This window comes from Coregonus lavaretus (genome assembly GCF_964263955.1).
Source record: "Coregonus lavaretus genome assembly, chromosome: 36".
NCBI classification, from domain to species: Eukaryota; Metazoa; Chordata; class Actinopteri; order Salmoniformes; family Salmonidae; genus Coregonus; species Coregonus lavaretus.
Genome location: NC_140023.1, coordinates 2,348,437 through 2,372,931, shown reverse-complemented (window position 1 = coordinate 2,372,931; position 24,495 = coordinate 2,348,437). Strand labels below are relative to the sequence as shown.

At 42.3% G+C, this 24,495-nt stretch overlaps 1 protein-coding gene across 1 annotated transcript in view; it reads left to right on the top strand.

Annotated features, from left to right (window-relative positions):
• LOC311110639 (voltage-gated delayed rectifier potassium channel KCNH1-like) overlaps positions 1-24,495 on the top strand; it is a gene marked incomplete at both ends in the record, with an annotated part of 93,035 nt that overhangs the window by 11,458 nt on the left and 57,082 nt on the right. The window contains 6 exons of the mRNA XM_084153180.1: positions 98-226; positions 658-776; positions 2,661-2,828; positions 3,295-3,519; positions 12,241-12,398; positions 14,001-14,272. Of these exons, the coding sequence (XP_084009306.1) occupies positions 98-226; positions 658-776; positions 2,661-2,828; positions 3,295-3,519; positions 12,241-12,398; positions 14,001-14,272 (1,071 nt within the window). The remainder of the gene's footprint in view (positions 1-97; positions 227-657; positions 777-2,660; positions 2,829-3,294; positions 3,520-12,240; positions 12,399-14,000; positions 14,273-24,495) is intronic.

Below are 24,495 nucleotides of genomic sequence, written 5' to 3'. Positions count from 1 at the left end.
GATGGTTGTATTTCCCATTTGACTGATTTTTGTATCAAACAAATACTGCTATAGATAAAGCTATGAATATTCACCAGTGTATGTTCTCTCATCTCAGGAACGCCGGTATGGTTCTTTGTGAAGATAGCCCCAATACGAAACGAACAGGAAAAAGTAGTGCTGTTTCTGTGCACCTTCAGTGATATCACAGCCTTTAAACAGCCAATAGAAGATGAAACCTCGAAAGGTGAGTGACAGAGTTTTTGAGTGGCAGCAGAGGATGTGGTCCCACCTTATTGGATAGTCCCCTATATCAAATCAAATCACATTTTATTTGTCACATACACGTGTTTAGCAGATGTTATAGCAGGTGTAGCGAAATGCTTGTGCTTCTAGCTCCGACAGATACAAATCAGTCTTTATTATAAAAATAACTTTTTAGGGTAGGCTGTGTGTTTTATACTAAAAGTTTTACAAAAAAGTATTATAACATTATTATTATTATAAAAAATGTGTTTTGTCTAAAGCCTTCATCAGGGTGTTGCTTTTTATCGAAACACATTGTTTTATTAATAATAACACTCTGGCTAGTTAATAAGTTCAATCTCTATCTTCTTTTGTAAAACCTATTAGCACACTCATTATCTTCACACAGACCTGTTTGTTTTGTTGCCTCAGGTTGGGGGAAGTTCGCCCGGCTAACTCGTGCTCTGACCAGCAGTAGAGGGGTGTTACAGCAGCTGCAGCCTACTGTACACAGGGGAGAGAACGTCCACAAGCACTCCCGCCTAGCTGAGGTGCGCTAATATTTATGTCTGTGAATGTTTATAACTCTCCTCTCATAAAGCTAGCTAAGGCATGCGTGTGGGTGGGGGAAGATGTGTGAGCTTGTTGCCGTTCCATTTGGCTATGGGTGAGGCATGTGCCCCTGTGCTGTGTATCCATTTGTCTCTGTCCTTTGTGATTACAGAGATGCACTGAAGTGATAACACACATGTACACTGATATACAGTGAGGGGGAAAAAAGTATTTGATCCCCTGCTGATTTTGTACGTTTGCCCACTGACAAAGAAATGATCAGTCTATAATTTTAATGGTAGGTTTATTTGAACAGTGAGAGACAGAATAACAACAACAAAATCCAGAAAAACGCATGTCAAAAATGTTATAAATTGATTTGCATTTTAATGAGGGAAATAAGTATTTGACCCCCTCTCAATCAGAAATGTCTGGCTCCCAGGTGTCTTTTATACAGGTAACGAGCTGAGATTAGGAGCACACTCTTAAAGGGAGCTTGTTACCTGTATAAAAGACACCTGTCCACAGAAGCAATCAATCAATCAGATTCCAAACTCTCCACCATGGCCAGATTGTAGACCTACACAAGGCTGGAATGGGCTACAAGACCATCGCCAAGCAGCTTGGTGAGAAGGTGACAACAGTTGGTGCGATTATTCGCAAATGGAAGAAACAAAGAACTGTCAATCTCCCTCGGCCTGGGGCTCCATGCAAGATCTCACCTCGTGGAGTTGCAATGATCATGAGAACGGTGAGGAATCAGCACAGAACTTCACGGGAGGATCTTGTCAATGATCTCAAGGCAGCTGGGACCATAGTCACCAAGAAAACAATTGGTAACACACTACGCCGTGAAGGACTGAAATCCTGCAGCGCCCGCAAGGTCCCCCTGCTCAAGAAAGCACATATACAGGGCAGTCTGAAGTTTGCCAATGAACATCTGAATGATTCAGAGGAGAACTGGGTGAAAGTGTTGTGATCAGATGAGACCCAAATTGAGCTCTTTGGCATCAACTCAACTCGCCGTGTTTGGAGGAGGAGGAATGCTGCCTATGACCCCAAGAACACCATCCCCACCGTCAAACATGGAGGTGGAAACATTATGCTTTGGGGGTGTTTTTCTGCTAAGGGGACAGGACAACTTCACCGCATCAAAGGGACGATGGACGGGGCCATGTACCGTCAAATCTTGGGTGAGAACCTCCTTCCCTCAGCCAGGGCATTGAAAATGGGTCGTGGATGGGTATTCCAGCATGACAATGACCCAAAACACATGGCCAAGGCAACAAAGGAGTGGCTCAAGAAGAAGCACATTAAGGTCCTGGAGTGGCCTAGCCAGTCTACAGACCTTAATCCCATAGAAAATCTGTGGAGGGAGCTGAAGGTTCGAGTTGCCAAACGTCAGCCTCGAAACCTTTAATGACTTGGAGAAGATCTGTAAAGAGGAGTGGAACAAAATCCCTCCTGAGATGTGTGCAAACCTGGTGGCCAACTACAAGAAACGTCTGACCTCTGATTGCCAACAAGGGTTTTGCCACCAAGTACTAAGTCATGTTTTGCAGAGGGGTCAAATACTTATTTCCCTCATTAAAATGCAAATCAATGTATAAAATTTTTGACATGCGTTTTTCTGGATTTTTGTTGTTGTTATTCTGTCTCTCACTGTTCAAATAAACCTACCATTAAAATTATAGACTGATCATTTCTTTGTCAGTGGGCAAACGTACAAAATCAGCAGGGGATCAAATACTTTTTTCCCTATTTGTGTGTGTATATGTAACAATCTGTAAGCAACCTTTTAAGTGAACTGTAACCTCTCGGTTTACCCCAAACCCTTCTTTGATTTTATTCCATCAAACTCATCAAAGATATACAATCTGCAGGTCCTCCAGCTGGGCTCAGACATCCTCCCCCAGTACAAGCAGGAGACGCCCAAAACGCCGCCCCACATCATCCTACACTACTGCGCCTTCAAGACCACCTGGGACTGGGTCATCCTCATCCTGACTTTCTACACCGCCATCATGGTTCCTTACAACGTCTCCTTCAAGGTCTGAACTATTGAATTACATATAATTTATCCCTGACCAAGATGGCTGCCATTATTTACATTTTAGTCATTTAGCAGACACTCTTATCCAGACCTATTTACAGTTAGTGCATTCATCTTAGTATAGCTATGTGAGACAGCCACATGTCACAGTCGTAGTAAATACATTTTTCCTCAATAAAGAAGTTGTCAGTGCTAGTTGGAAAAAACAGTATATTATCAGCATATTCTAGAGCTATGCAGGCTTGTGACATCTACCACTATTTTATATTATAAAGTGTCTCTACTCTACAAAAATATAGATCCTCTCCTGTCCTCAGGGATACAATATAGATGTAATAACTTTGTAATAATTTATTATAAATGTAATAATCTTGGGGATGTATAATAGATTGTCTCCTCTACTGTAACACATATTCTCTGCTCTACTACTGTACTATCACAAAGGTTCTCTCCTCCTCCTCCAGACCAAGCAGAACAACGTGACGTGGCTGGTGGTGGACAGCATTGTAGACGTCATCTTCCTGGTGGACATCGTGCTCAACTTCCACACTACCTTCGTGGGCCCGGCCGGAGAGGTCATCTCCGACCCCAAGCTCATCAGGATGAACTACCTGAAGACCTGGTTCGTCATCGACCTGCTCTCCTGCCTGCCTTACGACGTCATTAACGCCTTCGAGAATGTGGATGAGGTCAGTATTGTGTGTGTGTGTGTGTGGTGGGTGTTATCATCGACCTGCTCTCCTGCCTGCTCTATGACCTCATCAACATCTTCGAAAATGTGAACGAGGTCAGTCAGGTCTGACAATATATTGGTAATTTAGCTTTTCCAGCTTTTATAGTTGAGTAACATTTTGTTTATGCCATGTAGACAACTAGAATTTATCATGCTCTTCCTCTGGAGGATGCGTGGACAGCGGCACATACTAAACATTCAGTGGGGCTTTAACCAATAACCCTGGTGTTGCCACTGCCAGCACCATGACCTAGTAATCTAAGCCCAGTGAGCCATTTGAACCAGCCATTGAAATATTGAAATGTCAGGGGTTTTCCTTTCCTGTCTGACGATTTTAAAGTTATGTTTGGCTAATGACAGGAACTACGGTCCTAATCCTGATGTCCTTACCCCTCCAGAAACCCAACACAGCCTTTTTTCAATCTCTTCCTGACAACCCAGAGCTCGGCCTATTATATTGGCTTATATTACTGGATGTCTGTTTGTGTGTGTTATTCTGTGTCTATATATTAGTTCAACCTGTTAACCAGTTTATATTACTGGAAGAGGCTCCATTTGAAGGGCCACAAACCTGCCAGTGTTTATTTGTGTTATGGCAGCCGTATTGAGTTATTAGGGCGGGCTGTTGGTTTTAATATGTGACGCAGTCGTGTGTGTGTGTGTGTTTGTTTCGAGATTCTGTTTTCAGTTGTGTGTGTGTGTGTGTGTGTGTGTGTGTGACTGTATTCACACAGTAAATAAAGACCCCTCTGGTTTTTGCTGTTCTCTGAGTCTCCATGTTTACGACCAGAAGCTGCTCACCAAGAGATAAGGAGGGAATGCAAGGAAAAGGAGGATTCTCTTTCAACAGAAAGAAAATATCCTCCAAAGAGAAGCATATTAGCCCCGTCCCTCCTACCCTCCACACACATTATTAAATGATGGAATTAAACCCATTTATCCATGAGTGTTAAAGCATTTAGTCTCAGGCAAGTCCCTTGCAGAAAAACCACATGATTTCACATGTGGAAAATCTAATGATTTCACATGAAATTTCACATGTGAAATCATGTTAAAATGTGTTTTTTGGAGAACTTTACATGTGATCATGTTTTCACATGTGTAGATTCATGTTCTCATGTCACCCCGGTCCTCCGCACACTCCACTGGCTTCCAGTTGAGGCTCGCATCTACTACAAGACCATGGTGCTTGCCTAAGGAGCTGTGAGGGGAACGGCACCTCCTTACCTTCAGGCTCTGATCAGACCCTACACCCAAACGATGGCACTACGTTCATCCACTTCTGGCCTGCTAGCTCCCCTACCTCTATGGAAGCACAGTTCCCGCTCAGCCCAGTCAAAGCTATTCGCACCCCAATGGTGGAACAAGCTCTCCCACGACGCCAGGACAGCGGAGTCACTGACCACCTTCCGGAGACACTTGAAACCCTACCTCTTTAAGAAATACCTGGAATAGTATAAAGTAATCCTTCTTCCCCCACACCAAAAAAATAAATAACTTGCTATCATAAGTTGAATGCACCAATTTGTAAGTCGCTCTGCATAAGAGCGTCTGCTAAATGATGTAAATGTAAATCACATGTTATCACAGTAACTTCATATAAGATCACCTGATCACATTAAAACATGTGTTTTTGTAACACTTCACGTGTTCACATGTGAAATTCATATGTTTTTTCCTTAAGGGGTATTATCACTCCGACTGCTGCAGCAATAGGAAATATACACTGAGTTTACAAAACATGACCTGCTCTTTCTATGACAGACTGACCAGGTGAATCCAGGTGAAAGCTATGATCCCTTATTGATGTCACTTGTTAAATCCACTTCAATCGGTGTAGATGAAGGGGAGGAGACAGGTTAAATAAGGATTTTTAAGCCTTGAGACAATTGAGACATGGATTGTGTATGTGTGCCATTCAGAGGGTGAAAGGGCAAGACAAAATATTTAAGTGCCTTTGAATGGGGTATGGCAGTAGGTGCCGGGCGCACCGGTTTGTGTCAATCACTGCAACACTGCTGGGTTTTTCACGCTCAACAGTTTCCCGTGTGTGTCAAGAATGTTCCATGACCCAAAGGACATCCAGCCAACTTGACACAACTGTGGGAAGCATTGGAGTCAACATGGGCCAGCATCCCTGTAGAACGCTTTCGACACCTTGTAGAGTCCATGCCCCGACGAATTGAGGCTGTTCTGAGGGCAAAGGGGGTGCAGCTCAATATTAGGAAGGTATTCCTAATGTTTTGTACACTCAGTGTATTATTGCTGTCATTTTAAATATATGAAGTGCTATGCTTTCCAAACGCAAACATATTTTTTTGTTATTTAGGGTCAGTCTCCTTACCAGATAATTCTGTAGTATGTCAGTAGTCCCACAATACCATGGGGATGATGGTATCAATAGATTTGGAAACACCTGTTTCAGATCTGTAAGTCTCAGGTAAACGTGTCTCAGAGGCACACGGTTGGGTTCCATTTCAATTCCGTCAATTAATGAAGTAAACAAAGTGCTTTTTTTTTTTAAGTCCCAGAGTGTCTTGGGTATGAGTTCCAGACATTTATGAGTTCTTAATCTGGGAAACCCAGAACAAAAATCTTGCGAAATTACGTCAGATGCTCGATGTAGTTCTGGGAGAAGACGTGTTAGAGAAAACATACTAGAATGAGGAGTGGAAACAGCGTTAGTGTGGGCAAGTCTATGGGCCAAATGTCTCCCTTTTGGAACATTTGAAAGAGAGAAACACCTGCGAATCATGATTGGTCCAAATGATTAGTGGCAAAAAATCTGCATACCAAAACATAATTCCTCATTAGTCGTCACATCCCACAGTCTGTTGACAGACACTAAGATACCAGTTATGTCTGTCTCTTATCCTCTTAGCCTTTGAAGTGAGCTGGCTGACATTCATTTTTCTCTTCAGGGGAAGGGTTGGAGAACAGATCAGGGTCACTGAGGATAATTAGTCATATTGCTCCCTCCAGTACTACCTTGTGAAGAAGATCACATAAAATGGCGCTGGGAGAAAAGAGTGCTAGCCTAATGCTTTGATGTGTTTAAATGTGAATTCTACCCCTAGCAGTCAGTACAGCATTTGGTTTGGAGACTGACGTCTCACTGAAGTGCAGTGAAATGCGTTGCTAGTTTCTTAACGTGCAAGGAGAGAGATGCGAAGAGACTAAACAAAACAAAACAAAATATCTTTGTCCTTTCTCTCTTTTTCTCCCATTTCTATTGTTTTACTCTGGTTTGACGCTATAATTATGTGTCAGGGGATTCGGGATTTCTCCTGTCATGTAAATGAGCTCTCTGGTGGAGGGGATAACTGCCGTACCATGGTGTTAGCGCAGCTAGCCAGCCGCACAGCTACAGACATAGAACTAGAATTAGCATAGCCTTCAAAGTGTAGCTGTAGTGTTAGCAGCGCCGCTAGCCAGACGTGCAGCTACAGGGCTGGATCAAATTAGATATTAGCATAGCGCAGCCGTATAGCCAGTTACAGCATGGGATCAAATGAGATATCAGTGTAGCCTTAGCATTAGCAGCACAGCTAGCCAGGCATTACAGGACTAGCTCAAATGAGCTCACTGTGTAGACATTAGCCAGTGAAACCATTAGCGTTAGCCAGGAAGAAGATGTATGAACATAGGCCAACCAAAGTGTGATTGGCTATGCAGAGGAATATGTACGTAGGCCTACACATATACAAAGAGTACATCTCAGATGTGTGTGTGTGAGAGAGAGAGAGGTCTAACATTAATAGTAATTGGTCAAATGGAGCGCTCACCGAACAGGAAGCTGAACAGTCACCCCGGAGTCATTTAAGATGCTATAGATCCCTCTACAATCAATACACTGCATTTCTCTTCTCCCAATTTTAAGCCAAATTGGCACCTCTAAGGTTTCTCACAGAGAATCAATCCCACAGCCAATTATTGTTAAAAACCGTGCCAAGTCTATCTAATGGATAGTAACATCCAATGACACATGAGATTGGGGTTTCTTTGGAAGTCTTAAATATTGTTCAGGTCCATTCTGGTCTCTAGCTATTTCTCTTGACAGATCTGAGTCTGTATTCAGAGTCTCCGATATAGGAACAGTTTAGCCTTTTTAGATCAGAATGAATAAGATTAAATTGACAGTTGGGACTATATCTGCAATAGATCAACATTCCTATTCTGAGACGCTTAGTGAACACAGGCTCTGAAGTTATTGGAGAGGGTCACTAGTTTTTTGTGTGTTTTTTTTCAAGCTTTCAGGGAGGGTTTAGGTAAAATATATTTTGCTATAGGGATGGCCATCCATTGTCATTTGAGAGGTCAGATTTTTCTCCATGCAACCCTTATTATAAATAACGTTCACTCCCTTAGTGAATACGGCTCCTGACACTATTGTATGTGTGAAAGCACAGGGTGTAATAGAGGGTCAATGCACGTAAATGCTATTGAAGCACCTTTTTTAGTTTGGTGAATTATAACGTTTAATGCATCTCTGGGTCACATGGAGGGTTCAAGTGTCAACAGATTTAGAGATGGATAACGTTACACTACTAGGCCTATTGATTACTCCGGTTACCTTCATTATTAGCATGCACTGCACAATGTGCACACCGTTCTCATACACGGGTGCGCTTGCATTCACATGCACACTGTAGCTCCTATAGGCCTAGGGCAGGGGTGTCAAACTCATTCCACAGAGTGCCGAGTGTCTGCAGGTTTTTGGTTTTTCATTTTAATTAAGACCTAGACAACAAGGTGAGAGGAGTTCCTTACTAATTAGTGACTTTCATTCATCAATCAAGTACAAGGGAGGAGCGAAAACCCCCAGACACTCGGCCCTCTGAGGAATGAGTTTGACATGTGGCCTAGGGCTACAAAGGGTTGCTACTGTCAGTTGTCATTTAGGCAAACCAAACTGGACTCAAGTTGGGAGCCAGTACTGTGTGTGCGTGTGTGTGTGTGTGTGTGTGTGTGTGTGTGTGTGTGTGTGTGCCTACATCTGTGCAAAATGCTGTGGTAGCGTCCTGCGTGTCCCTTAGGGAGTTGTTGGTGGATGAAGGACTTGGTGGTGTAAAGTGCTGCAGTGGTCTTTAACAGGCGGATGCTAACAAGGCTGTGAGAGGCATCAAGTCTATTGTATCTGCAGGGACAGCACTTTGTCGGCCTCTAGTCTTTCAGCTTCTCAGCTCGCGCCACGGTTAATGCTGACAGACACCAGGATATTCACTGTCAGCCTAACGAGGCTCTGTCCAGCCAGCTGCTGTGGACAGGGGAAACGAGGCTCTGTCCAGCCAGCTGCTGTGGACAGGGGAAACGATACATATACATTTCTGTATGACTGGGGATTAATGTGGTCTCACGTCATTAAAGGTTCTGATCATCAAGTCATTTTTGTACTTTTGGTTGTACATTTGCTGATGAACGATTTGTGAAGCATCTATATAGGCTTGATAAAGGATTTGTGACGCATCTACTGTATATAGACTTGATAAAGGTTTTGAAGCATCTACAGTGCATTCGGAAAGTATTCAGACCCTTTGCTATGAGACTTGAAATTGAGCTCGGGTGCATCCGGTTTCCATTGATCATCCTTGAGTTGTTTCTACAACTTGATTGGAGTCCACCTGTGGTAAATTCAATTTATTGGACATGATTTGGAAAGGTACACACCTGTCTATATAAGGTCCCACAGTTGACAGTGCATGTCAGAGCAAAAACCAAGCCATGAGGTCGGAGGAATTGTCCGTAGAACTCCGAGAAAGGATTGTGTCGAGGCACAGATCTGGGGAAGGGTACCAAAAAATGTATGCAGCATTGAAGGTCCCCAAGAACACAGTGGCATCCATCATTCTTAAATGGAAGAAGTTTGGAACCACCAAGACTCTTCCTAGAGCTGGCTGCCCGGCCAAACTGAGCAATCGGGGGAGAAGGGCCTTGGTAATGGAGGTGACCAAGAACCCGATGGTCACTGACAGAGCTCCAGAGTTCCTCTGTGGAGATGGTAGAACCTTTTCAGAAGGACAACCATCTCTGCAGCGCTCCACCAATCAGGCCTTTATGGTAGAATGGCCAGACGGAAGCCACTCCTCAGTAAAAGGCACTTGACAGCTAGCTTGGAGTTTGCCAAAAGGCACCTAAAGACTCTCAGACCATGAGAAACAAGATTATCTGGTCTGATGAAACCAAGGTTGAACTCTTTGGCCTGAATGCCAAGTGTCACGTCTGGAGGAAACCTGGCACCATCCCTACGGTGAAGCATGGTGGTGGCAGCATCATGCTGTGGGGATTGTTTTTCAGTGGCAGGGACTGGGAGACTAGTCAGACAAATGGAGCAAAGTACAGAGAGACCCTTGATGAAAACCTGCTCCAGAGTGCTCAGGACCTCCAACTGGGGCAAAGGTTCACCTTCCAACAGGACAACGACCCTAAGCACACAGCCAAGACAACGCAGGAGTGGCTTCGGGACGAGTCTCTGAATGTCCTTGAGTGGCCCAGCCAGAGCCCGGACTTGAACTTGATCTAACATCTATGGAGAGACCTGAAAATAGCTGTGCAGCAACACTCCCCATCCAACCTGACAGAGCTTGAGAGGATCTGCAGAGAAGAATGGGAGAAACTCCCCAAATACAGGTGTGCCAAGCTTGTAGTGTCATACCCAAGAAGACTCGAGGCTGTAATCGCTGCCAAAGGTGCTTCAACAAAGTACTTAGTAAAGGGTCTGCATACTTATGTAAATGTGATATCTCAGTTGTTTATTTATAAATTTGCAAACATTTCTAAAAACCTGTTTTTGCTTTGTCATTATGGGGTATTGTGTGTAGATTGATGAGGGGAAAAAAACAATTTAATCCATTTTAGAATAATGCTGTAACGTAACATAATGTGGAAAAAATCAAGGGTCTGAATGCTTTCCGAATGCACTGTATATCGGCATGATAAAGGATTTGTGAAGCATCTATATCAGCTTGATAAAGGATTTGTGAAGCATCTATATACAGTAGGCTTATTAAAGGATTTGTGAAGCATCTATATACAGTAGGCTTATTAAAGGATTTGTGAAGGCTTAATTTAGCCATTAAAGTTATTATAACATTGTGGAGACCTCTACATGCTTTATACCTACAGGGGATAAGTACAGCGTTACTATGAGGTTTAGTTAGAAGGTTAGCTAACATTCTATTTGTTTTCTGTTAACCACAAACATTCGCTAACGTTAGCTTAGTCTGTGGTGAACGAGAGTATCTGTTTCAGGTCTAAACTGCCACTACAAATAATGAAGTGGCCATGTAGACTTTCTATTACATGTACTAGGAATAGCTACGTTTTTTCAGTTTGCAGCCAAAAAGTGACAGTAATCTGAGGACGGAGTAGAGTTGCAATCGTATAGGCTGGAGCCTAATCGATCGAAGGAGGGATTGAGAATGGATGACAACCCAAATCAGATGCCACACCCTTACATATTTTTGCTTACAATCATATCATGAATAACCTGCATAATTGCACATGTATAACTTAAAATGGTTTAAGTATACAAGTGCTTTCCATCATTCTGTGCCCCAGATCACACATCAGAGGCCTCAACTCGTGACAATCCGACCTTGAACTAGTTCAAGCTGCAGAACTACACTCTGTACCTAAAGTAGCAGATGTTTCACTGTTCTCATTGTTCAACTGAAAGTTGTATCAGTTTCATATCAACCAACGGCTGCAATGATGCATGTATATGGAAATCAGAATGACTATATAATCTTGAGACAGAATAACAGAATAGTAATTGTCTCTCTGCCTTTGAGCTGTTTGTCTTTTATCCCCCAGGGTTATTATACCATGCTACTCTGATCACCAAACTGTAGACTGAATTGCCATGCAATTCATTATGTACTATGCCCTTGCGTCTAAGATGTAACCTGCTCTTGCATATTGAATGTAAATGCATGTATACAGAAGAATTCGGTATTCAATGTCTTACTTCGACCACCTCCATGGCCTCGAGTCTCCCCTCTCCCCAGCCAAGTTATCTTATCAGAAATTACAGGTCTACAAATCCTTAAACTATTTGCGGCTTCACTGTAATATTTTGGAATATATTCATTTCAATTGGTCAACTGAAATTGTTACTAGGTAACGTGTTCGTCGCATTCCACCATGCTCAATAAAACACAGTAGTAATAAATAAAAAAAGTCTAACTGAGAGAAGATTAGGTTTAGTGTCTTAACTTTTTGTCTTTTTTTTATCACATTATCCTTTTTACATTAATATCATTTACCTAATAATTTGTACATGTTTAAAGTCATGGTTTTATTTTTGCAATCTTCTTGTCTTCTTTACTTCTGTTTTGATCATGCTCACTTCTTTTTTTCTTTTATTTTCTTCCTCCCCCTGTTTTGTTCTTTGTTCTGTTTGCATGGTCCCTCCTCCTCCTCTGCCTGTGTTTGTTTGTGGGACGTGAAGAACTGGAACCATCGAGCTGTCACTCAAGTAGGCCTTTCATTATCAAACTCACTGAGTTGGTTTGGCTCAAAATATGATGCAGTTGTGTTAATCCTGGTGTATGTTTGTACCTGAAGTAATGGCTCTTAAAGTACAGGACCACCCTTCCGTTTCCATAGAACTGAAACATTCTTTCAACCTCTTGCTTCGCTCTCGCTCTCTCGCTCTCTCGCTCTCTCGCTCTCGCAGGGGATTAGCAGTCTGTTCAGTTCCCTGAAGGTGGTCCGGCTGCTGCGTTTGGGCAGGGTAGCCCGTAAACTGGACCACTACATTGAGTATGGAGCTGCCGTCCTCGTCCTGTTGGTGTGTGTCTTCGGCCTGGCTGCCCACTGGCTGGCCTGCATCTGGTACTGTTCTGTTATGACTGATTTGACTGTATATTAAAGGTAGACTCAGTGAAATTAGATGGCGAGATGCAAGACTTTGCTCTCACACAAAGTATCTGCGCATGTGCACGGGTTCGCTTCACGCTGTTACAACATGGTAGGTACGGTACCAAAACAGAGGAGAAGTTGAGCCTCGCACTTCAACCCTCTTAGTTGTTGCGGAAATTGACCCACTATGCTGTTGACGTTGTGCATCTACGTCATATCGCTGAGTCTACCTTTAATGTGTAATGACAGTACTTCCCAACCCTCTCATCCGGGACCACCAGACGTTGCACATATTTGCTGTAGCCCTAAACTGGCACACCTGATTCAACTAGTCAAGCCTTGATCATTAGACAACAAAGATGTAAACTGTCTGGTGATCCCCGATGGAGAGGGTTGGCAAAACCTGTTATAGGAGTTATTCATGTGATAAGAAGTCATTATATATGATAAACTTTTATCATATATTAATATACATTTTACATTTACATTTACGGACATTTAATATATGCAATAAACTATGACAGTAGCCAAAACAATCTAGCTACTGTATTTGTTAATTGCATATTTCTTCAGTGTTTCTTAATCCGTCCCCCTCTGATCCCCAGCCGTGGCATGCTTTTGGTCTACCACACCTAATTTAATTAATCAAGAAGATTAGTTGTGGATTAGTGTTCAAGTTGAATCAGATGTGCTACTGGTGGATTAGAAAAAAATGCGAAGTGAAACGACTTGGGAGTCACTGAGTAACGGGTTAAAAACCATCATGCTCTGTAGTGTTGACAATGTCATGAGGGAGAAGTCTGTTTCTCACCAGCATTGACATGTGTTATTTTCTAACATTAGTCTTCCTCCTCTAAGCAAAGTGAACCAACCTCTGACGTGTTGTAGAGGTACCCTTAACCCTAACCCTAAACATTTACGTCATTTAGCAGACGCTCTTATCCAGAACGCCTTACAGTTAGTGAGTGCATACATAATTTTTCATACTGGCCCCCTGTGGGAATTGAACCCACAACCCTGGCGTTGCAAACGCCATGCTCTACCAACTGAGCAAAATCCCTGCCGGCCATTCCCTCCCCTACCCTGGACGACGCAGGGCCAATTATGCATATACGCGGCCGGCTACGACAGAGCCTGGATTCGAACCAGGATCTCTAGTGGCACAGCTAGCACTGCGATGCAGTGCATTAGACCACTGCGGGAGGCCAAACATATCCCTTCCCTTACCCCTTAACCCCTACCCCTAAAGCTAATCCCTACCCCTAAACTTAAACCTATCCCTTCCCATCCCCCTTAAACCTAACCCTTAACCATAACCCCTGCCCCTAAACCTAAACCTAACCCCTACCCCTAAACATAAACCTATCCCTTCCCCTACCCCTAAACCTAACCTCTACCCCTTAACCAAAATCCCTACCCCTAACATGGTTATTTCTCTTCTCAACCTAATGGGTATCACCTGGTTGGATATTGTCTAACTAGGCTTTAACAATAAAGGATGCGTTTTTGAAGCAAACTTCCAATGTCCTACCAAGAGTGGCTGAATATATTTTTTATCTTGACTGACTATAACAGGTACAGTATTGGTGACTATGAGGTGATAGACGAGGAAACGGGCATCCTGCGGACAGACAGCTGGCTGTACATGCTGGGGGAGACGGTGGGCTCTCCATACCGCTTCAACGCCAGCGGGACAGGGAAGTGGGAGGGCGGCCCCAACAAAGACTCTGTCTACATCACATCTCTATACTTCACCATGACATCTCTGACCAGTATAGGGTTTGGCAACATCGCCCCCACCACCGACGGAGAGAAGATCTTCGCTGTCGCCATGATGATGATTGGATGTGAGTACATGGGACAGTTTTTTTTGTCATGATCTAAGGCAGTGTTTCCCAATCCTCTCCTGGAGTACCCCCATCCAGTCCATATCTGATGTATTCCAGAAGTAGCGCAGCTGATTTAACTGAGGGGCTTGATGATTAGGTGATCATTTGAATCCGCTGGGGGAACACTCAGAGGTTTGGGAAACGTTCATCTAAGGGTTAAGGGTGCCCTCTGGCATTATGTTGGCTTTCTCCCCTTGTGGTAGCATTATGAATGAATGAGCCCCCCTTAAGTCTCATGATGGAATGTTGTTAGAATTTAATTATTTGGTTCTAGATAAACGGAGCAGCTCTGATCTGGTAATCTTGTCATGTTCACCCCATCACCCATTTGGACTCCACTGAACCTTAAAGGCCCAGGCAGTCACATTTCTATTTTTCCTTTGTTTTGTATCATATTGTACCACAGCTGATGAAGCTAACAGTGTAAAAGTAAAAATTGATCATTGTTATTTCCTGATAGTTGCTAGTTGAAAATGCAATCTACATAGGAACTTCTTATCAGCAGGTTTTTCATCTGTGGAGTTTTGGCTTGCCTGGTGACATCACCAGGCGGTATAAATGTAATAGACCAATAACAAAGAGCATTCCAAACCTCTCTGTCAAAATCAGCTAGATTTGACATTTACATCTCATTAGGCTCCTGCATCGCTTTGGTGCTCTTCCCTCCCCTCTCAGACCACTCCCAGTGAGTCCTAGCTAAATTCTTGCTTGAGAAATAGTATTTTTGCAAAAAGCAATTTTTGTTTCTTTAAAAAAAAAATTGTAATGGAAAACTATTACAGTAAGGTACTTAATTGTTACCCAGTAATGATTTGATATTGAGATAAACATGTCTATTGGGCCTTTTTAAGGGCTCTGTTTTGAATTGATTTGACCAACCCATTAGCTTATATCCCCTTAAACTGTCTGAATCGATGGCCCTGCACTCCATCCAGACAGGAAACAGGGAGCACAGCAAACACTCTACTGTCCCCAAAACCATGTTCTGACACTATTTCACATCATATTATTTTTGCATCACAAAGGCATGAGCGTTTCTATGCAAATAATAAGTGTTCGCCACTCCATGAGCTTTTTCAAACGTTCATTCAGGGGTGATGAATCATCTAACCTGGTGATATTCAATTAGTCTTTCATCTCTCTTCCTTACTGTAGCGCTCAAGCTCTCTCCAACAATATGGCTGCTGTTACTGTAACTCACATGATCACCAATATCATATCTGTCAGTGGTTATGGCAAAATGTAGGGAACGATCGTCACCTAGCCATCCTTTTCATTCCATCCATCGATTTCATTTCGTAAGGATACGTCTAAAGACAGCCAGAGACTGACACACGCATGCAATATAGGACACAGACCGTAGTTATATGTTACTATATTTGGCTGATTGGCTCTCGGTTGTGTAGGAGTAGCTGCAGCAGGAGAACCTGCTAGGCAGGATCAATTGAGCCGAGCACTCCCCTGCATTCCCCCTGCAATCACTCACTACCTCAGCACCATCTGCCTCAGCTGCTCTCAGACCCTGGGTGCGTCCCAAATGACACCCTATTCCATACCTAGTGCACTACTTTTGACCAGAGCCCAATGGACCATGGTCAAAAGTAGTACACTACATAGGGAACAGGGTGCCGTTTGGGACACAGTTTCACTCACTACTTTACAGCACATACAGAACAGCGGGTTCAGATGCACTCCCTGCATCTCAGCCTCCGTTTCCATGGTGAGAGACAAAGAGAGAGACTGTGAGAGGTACAGCGGTTGTACGGGTACATTTCAATACTCTGAATTGTTTCTCTCCTTGTTTCCATTTCGTAGCCTGCTGAGCTCCAATGTTGTTTTGTGCACCATTGTGGCATAAATGAAGTCCTAGTAGTGATTCTGTAGACTTTAATGATGGAGACACACTCCAAGAGTTAGGGTTTGTATATTGTGTAGGTCATGCTATAGGTTTTGTTCTGAATAGAAAGAAGCTTGGAAAAGCATCAGAAGATTCAAGTGGAATGACTCTACTGTATGATTCCATCCAGTTTAAACCCTGACTGACTATTCCATTATTCTCTATAAAAATGGCCGCCTCGGCACGACTCTATTTTTACCAACTGTGGTGGATCATTGTTGGCAGCAGCCGAAGATCACATCGTTGACAGGGGGATTATACAGCTGTCTTGTCACTGTAGCAGCGGTTGGCCCTGAGCATTATGGGTTTTTTGACAACTGTCTGTAAACTGTCTTCAAAGGAAGACAGCTGTTTGCTGATTCCATTTAAAGCAGAATCACTGACAGAGCAGTGGTGATAGAACAAGACCTGATGGAGAGATTCAGGTGAAACAGTGAAAAAGGTATTAACACACGTACTGTACTTCAAAAGATTTTAGGATTGGTAATTCTTTAGTGTAGGTGTCCTGTCTTTGCTATAACGTGTTATGTAGCTGTTATAAACTCCCGAGTGGTGCAGTGGTCTAAGGCACTGCATCTCAGTGCTTGAGGCATCACTACAGACCCCCTGGTTCGATTCCAGGCTGTATAACAACCGGCCGGGATTGGGAGTCCTATAGGGCGGTGCACAATTGGCCCAGCGCCGTCCGGGTTTGGCCGGGGTAGGCCATCATTGTAAATAAGAATTTGTTCTTAACTGACTTGCCTAGTTAAATAAAGGTTTTAAAAAAAGGCTTTATCAATGCATTCATAAGGACACCTACAGTAAAGTGTTACCAATCCTAGGCATCCTAAAATCTTTTGAAGTATAGTGTGTGTTAATACCTTTATCCCTGTTTCCCCTGAATCTCTCCATCAGGTCTTGTTCTATCACCACTGCTCTGTCAGTGATTCTGTTCATTGGTTTATTCAGATCCCCATTAGCTTTTGCCAAAGCCACAGCCATTCTTCCTGGGGATGCATGTTTAGTGTATAGGACAGGTACAGTAATCAATCAATCAATCAATCAATTTTATTTTATATAGCCCTTCTTACATCAGCTAATATCTCGAAGTGCTGTACAGAAACCCAGCCTAAAACCCCAAACAGCTAGTAATGCAGGTGTAGAAGCACGGTGGCTAGGAAAAACTCCCTAGAAAGGCGAAAACCTAGGAAGAAACCTAGAGAGGAACCAGGCTATGAGGGGTGGCCAGTCCTCTTCTGGCTGTGCCGGGTGAAGATTATAACAGAACCATGCCAAGATGTTCAAAAATGTTCATAAGTGACAAGCATGGTCAAATAATAATCAGGAATAAATCTCAGTTGGCTTTTCATAGCCGATCATTAAGAGTTGAAAACAGCAGGTCTGGGACAGGTAGGGGTTTCGTAACCGCAGGCAGAACAGTTGAAACTGGAATAGCAGCAAGGCCAGGCGGACTGGGGACAGCAAGGTGTCATCATGCCCGGTAGTCCTGACGTATGGTCCTAGGGCTCAGGTTCTCAGAGAGAAAGAGAGAACGAGAGAATTAGAGAGAGCATACTTAAATTCACACAGGACACTGGATAAGACAGGAGAAGTACTCCAGGTATAACCAACTAACCCCAGCCCCCCGACACATAAACTACTGCAGCATAAATACTGGAGGCTGAGACAGGAGCGGTCCGGAGACACTGTGGCCCCATCCGAAGAAACCCCCGGACAGGGCCAAACAGGAAGGATATAACCCCACCCACTCTGCCAAAGCACAGCCCCCGCACCACTAGAGGGATAATATTAGTTAGGCTGTGTTTAATGTATACTGTATATTAACTTTTTGTGGCTGGTTGCAGTTTCTGAATATGAACATTAGCATATTATTGTCACATCATATGGAATCTTGATTTGCTGATGCATACATATCCCCAGAGGGACAATGATGTGGCGGTTGACGAGCAAGCAGCGTTGCATTTGATGACACACACACACACACACACACACACACACCCCTAGTAACATGGCTCCAGGTGTTACGTCCCATCCTGTCCAGAGAGAACGAGAGCGGGAGAGAGAGAGAAACTATTTGAGGTTTGTAATTTCCACTTTGAAATTTCAGACTTGATTTTCCCTTACGAAAAATGTATCCTGCTGTAGCAAACTGGGTCAAATTCAGATCCTGTATCTGTCCATTGAGAAGTTAGTGAGAGCGAGAGCTCTAGTCTACAGTAGAGGATGGAGAGATAGCTCTAGTCTACAGTAGAGCAGGTAGCTTAGTGGTTAAGAGGGTTGTGCCAGTAACCGAAAGGTCGCTGGTTCTAATCCCTGAGCCGACTAGGTGAAAAATCTGTCGATGTGCCCTTGAGCAAGGCACTTAACCCTAATTGCTCCTGTAAGTCGCTCTGGATAAGAGCGTCTGCTAAATGACAAAAATGTAAATGGGGGAGAGCTCTAGTCTACAGTAGAGGATGGAGAGATAGCTCTAGTCTACAGTAGAGAGAGAACGAGAGAGAGAGAGAGAGGGAGAGACCTGTGTAGTATCTAATCTTCAAAGGCAGCAGTGACAACGTGATGATATAATATTCTGTCACATATGCTTCACATTGCAGACAGCATGCAGGACATTTTTTACCTTTATTTATGCAGGGAAGTCCCATTGAGCCCTGCTTCAAATCCTCTGTCAGAATACTATTTTATAGCAAATGGACAGATAAAGGATTTTTCAAGTTTAGAATGGCTCAACATTTTGTTTGACAATAAGGTTTAAGGCATCTATATGAGCCCATTTCATATTTGCGCAGTGAATGATTGGGATGGTAATGGACACAATTTTACAATAACAGTTTTGCTTTGGAAAGCTACATTGGGTAAGACTATGAACAACTTCTTCATACTGCGTTCTAGGCACATTTATGACAATATTCATAGAACGTGTTAGGTTCCTTTGCATGGCTTTTCATACACGAATGTCGGTCCTCTGTAGCTCAATTGGTAGAGCATGGCGCTTGTAACGCCAGGGTAGTGGGTTCGATCCCCGGGACCACCCATACGTAAAAATTTATGTGCACATGACTGTAAGTCGCTTTGGATAAAAGCGTCTGCTAAATGGGTTTTTATTATTATATTGTTAAGAGTACATTCACGTGTTTTTAGCCTCTTCTGTGCTTGGTAGCTGTTCTCTTTGAGTCATAAATCTCCTGTTAGATTAGGTGTTTGATCCTGTGCTCAGGAAATAACAGTATTGTTTATATGGCTGGGCTGCTTTGAAAAATGGTTTATAATGTAATGGTGACAGGTCCTAACTCATGAGCTACTGCTCCCTCCTGTCCCAGTGAAGGGGTGTTGGTGTCGGTCTACCCCATGGAGAGAGGGAGGGGCTATTGTACATGGTGGTCATCTTTCACTATTATATACTTAGTGTAATATGGTGATGTGGGGACCTGTGTGGATTGGGGGGGGGGGGGGTGTGTGTGTGTTTATGTGAATGCAAGCACTGTTGGGGAGCGTAGGGTAAGTTGAGACATTCTCTACATTCAGCATCACTCCAAGGGAAATACAGTATTCTATCTAACAAAGATATTTACATATATTTCAGGATGTTTTGTATCCCCGGAAAATAATCAGAATGTATGTAAACATTACAGTTTTCAAAACATAGCTTGTCCAAAGAAAAGTGCCACAAAGTACCCTGGGTATGGTGTAAGTTGAGCTGCGGGACAGGGTAATTTAAGCTGCCTACAAGTTTCTGTACTGAATGAAATATTACCACTACCTTTTAAAAAACCATGTCTATCTTAATTTCCCAAACATAATTTAACACAATCACAATAACTTTTTTTTGTCTTTTTAATAATTGAAATCATATTTTAACACCGGCTTAACACCTAACAAACACTTTGTACACTTAACATAGGCCAGACCCTGTGCTTACCTCATATCCCAGCGGTAATGCCTTGCACTACTCCTGAGAAGAAGACCCTTCAATTGGCTCAACCATCGGCTTAACGTACCCCATAGCAAACATTTTGACTATTAGCCCACACAGCTACAAGGATGCACTTTCTTACTAGGTTTAGGACCTTATTGAAGCTTATAGAGACCCCAGCTGATGTATAGAACTATCTTTAAGTTATCTACTTTGGTTTAGATACAAGCATCATGAAACCTCTAAAACAATACATTCATTTGACTTGGTGAAAATCCTTTGGACCTAACTTGCTTGCCACTTTTTCCATCTGGTTTCTTCCTTCGTGGACTCGATGAAATGATAACCTCTTCCTAAATATTTGGTCAAAAGATACATTTTGTGTATGGTTTCCTAGAAACAAGGGTGGCTCAACTTACCCCACTCTCCCTTATACAATGTTTGTGCTTTTTAATATACATAATTAATGATCGTATTGTATATCTAACTGTATATCTGATTGCAATCTGCAGTGTCCTGTAGATCAGTGTTTAGATACATTCCAGTCCACTGTGGTTCTATCCGTCAGGAGATAAGTGATGTATGCTGTCATAGATCATAGTGAAAACACTTTGTCACTACGCCCCATGATGAAACTGATGCTATAACACACATACACACATGCACACAAACACTTAAGGGATAGGTCAAATCAATACAAACCAGTGTAGCTGCACTGTTAAGTGGGGAGAGAAATGTAATTTAAACTGTGTTAAATGCTATTTCCTGCTACAATGATGGGAAATTCCATTTCAATATGGCACCCATTTGAGGCGATAATTTTGTTGTGTGGTCCCTCTGGCTCCAAACAGAGTACATTGTCAAATACTGTTGACATTGCAGAATGTTATAGGTGTGCTTAGTTTGGAAAATAGTAGCATCAATGTCTCAAAGCTATCATCTTCCAAAAAATGAACCGGTATGTATTGCACTCAAATAGTATGACGAACTCCAGGGATTACTGTACTGCTATGTGCTTCATAGCTGAACATAGGGAAAATGCCACAGCTATAATAAGCTGTTAAATTGGCTCAAATGTTCTTTCTGCAATCATGACATTCATTTACATGGTGTAAAGAAAATATTTCTGCAGCTCTTCTTATGTTAGCCTTACTCAGTGAGACACCCTTCACACTTTACTCTGAAGAAACAGGGTTTGGATTGCTGTTTCTTTCTGCAGGAATAAGCATGAAATTCAAATAGATTTTTACACAGAAAACTGACCAAACCCTCCATTTCCCCTTGGAGTAGAACCAATGAGTAAGGCATACGATTACTGTTATTTTGCAGAAAGCAGAGATCGGTTAGAAAGTGTGTGTGTGTGAGAGAGAGAGAGGCCTCTTCAATCAGATGCAGTTCTATCAATCTAAGCAGTCTTGTTAAACCTTGTTACATTTCGCATACAGTCTTTCTGACAGCCCACAGAAAGGCTTCTCTGCTAAAGCTGCAGAATAGCCTGTCAAAAAACTAAGCTATTTGTATTATAAATCTGTAGAGCTAGAGTGGGGTCCCAAATTATTGATACCCTTGATGAAGATGAGCAAAAATGACTGTATAAAATAAACAATTATACTAATATAATTGGTCAGAGAAATAGATTTTGTTTAACAAGGGATTTTATTTTTTAAAGATGGGGGTCAAAATTATTGACACCCCTGTTTTCAATACCTCACCTTGCAAAGATAACGGCACTGGGCCTTTTTCTAAAATGTTTTATGAGTTGGAGAACACATTGGGAGGGATCTTAGACCATTCCTCCATACAAAATCCTTCCAGATCATTGATATCCTTCGTCTGCGCTTATGGACTGCCCTCTTAAATTCAAACTACAGGTTTTCAATGTGTTTCATGTCCAGAGACTGAGATGGCCATTGCAAAATGTAGATGTTTGTGGCCAGTTAACCATTTATTTCTGGATTTTGATGTGTGCTTGGGGGTTATTGTCTTGCTGAAAGATCCACTTGCGGCCAAGTTTCAGCCTCCTAGCAGAGGCAACCAGGTTTTTGGCAAAAATGTCCTGGTACTGGGTAAAGTTCATGATTCCGTTGACCTTAACACCGGCCCCAGGACCAGTGGAAACAAAAATAGCCCAATACATCAAAGATCCACCACCATATTATACAGTTGGTATGGGGTTATTTTCTGCTCATGCGTTCTCATTTCAACGCCAAACCCACCACTGGTGTGCGTGGCCAAAGAGATCTATTTTCACGTCATCCAACAAACGTAAACGCCTGTAGTTTGCTAAGCGGCATTGGCAGTTGGATTGGAACTGGTGCTTTGGTCAGATGACATGAAAATAGAGCTCTGGACTGTCAGATCAGAGTAAATAGGCATTTTAATGTCATAGATTTAGCCGGTGGTAACTTGTGGAATGGACACCGGCTGGAATGTGGTTTTAAATAATCAGCATTCAGGATTAGACCAACCTGTTGTATAATGCTTAATAAATAAACACCAATGTCATATGAGTATTATCTGTGCATTTTTCAGCAATTAAGGTGTCGCTATGCAGAAGAAAATACTATTTCATTTTTCTAAATCCTGCAGGAATATCGTTACCGCTTTCTTAAATGCTGATACATGCCGGAATAAATATTCAAGTGGTGATCTGTAAGCTAAAGGGGGAATGATCGGGTTTTTCTAAAAATTCCAAATGCTGGAACATGCGTATGACATTCACAGGTTGATTTATAAAGGCTGAAACATAAGTTGTTGTACTTGTACATAACCAATCATTTTTGCAATTGCGCAATACCCCCCCTCTCCAAAAAAACAACAACTTGTATTCATGTGGAATCCCTGATTCCAGTTATTGCAGACATCCACAGTGATCTTTAGTTCAATGTTTCTCAACCTCCGGTCCGTAGACTGGCGCCAGTCCCTCATAGTTAGCTGACACTGATTGAATTTAAATGTAAGCGCTCAAAGAAGGAAGTACCACAACTTGCCTGTCCCTGGTAGACAAAAAGGTTGAGAAACACTGCTTTAGACTGTGCAGGAAAAGGTTGTAAAACTGAGTCGTTTGATATCTATGTAGTGACCTACAGGCTTGTCATGCAACATGACAATGATACTGATGGACAGGCACGGTCAGAAGAGCTCTGTGTCTCTGTCACCACCTCTTCTTTCCTGTTTCCTTTAAGCACACACACAAGCGCACACACAAAAACACACACACACACACACACGCAAAACTGCCACCCTGTCACCAGTGCCGCATAAACACTTCCTCACAAACTGCTTGTTTGTCACTTTGATTCTTGACTCTTCTTTTCTATGTTTGTCCTCAAAGATGAAGGATACCTCTGAGCCTTTAGTGGATCTTTGATACATTTACAGATCGACAAGCTTTGATGACTTGACTTATAGTATGTATTTCAGCTACTTCCAATTACATAGGCTGACACATTTATTTTAACATGTTGATGTTGTAATACTGGATCAATTCCTGAAGTCTGCCATCTGTTAACTTTTAGCTTTTGTCCTTAAATGCGTTATATTCTTCTCTGTGAAGCTAACGGTCTTGGACTCTTCCCAGGAAACTGGGAACATTCTCAGATCATTAGCTAAGATTCCCATTTAAGTTCTAGTCAGGGTTTTATCTAACATTAGGTTCTAACATTAGGATGATAACATTTGATAATTGTATTTTTTTTAATGTTTTCAATTAAATATCCTTGGACTAACATTCACTAAAATGTTGGGCACAACATCTAACAACCACCACAGAACATTCCCCAAAAGTTCTCATCAGGTTTCCAGGTAATATAATAACACAATGTACCAGTAATGTTTTCCCAGCAAACCAAAATTGGTTCTGTGAAAGTTCCCAGAACATTCGTTAGGTTGCGGCAAATGTTCTCATAACACAACAGTCCAGTTGTGTTGATGGTTATACAGTACAATGTTTGCATAAAACATTCGCCTGATGTTGCAAAAATGTTCCCAGAACACATTTTGTCTGTTCTTTAAACATTCCCAGAATGTTTCGTTAGGTTGTGGGAACAGTCTGGTGAGAACATTGTGGGGACATCACATAAAATATGTTCCCAAAACACAAACTGTCCAGTTGTGCGGATGATTCTACAATGTTTCTTTTTAGGGTGCAAAAAAACAAGAACATCCCTGAACACGTTTAGCCTGTTCTTTAAAGGTTCCCAGAACATTTAATTAGGTTGTGGGAGCAGTGGATACAATAAGAGATTTCCCAAAACAGGTTGCATAATGTTCCACAATTTCCAAATAAGTACGTTTTTATGACATTCATAGCATATTTGTTTTTAGGTTTAACATAATTTTCCATTGATGTTCACGAAATATACATTT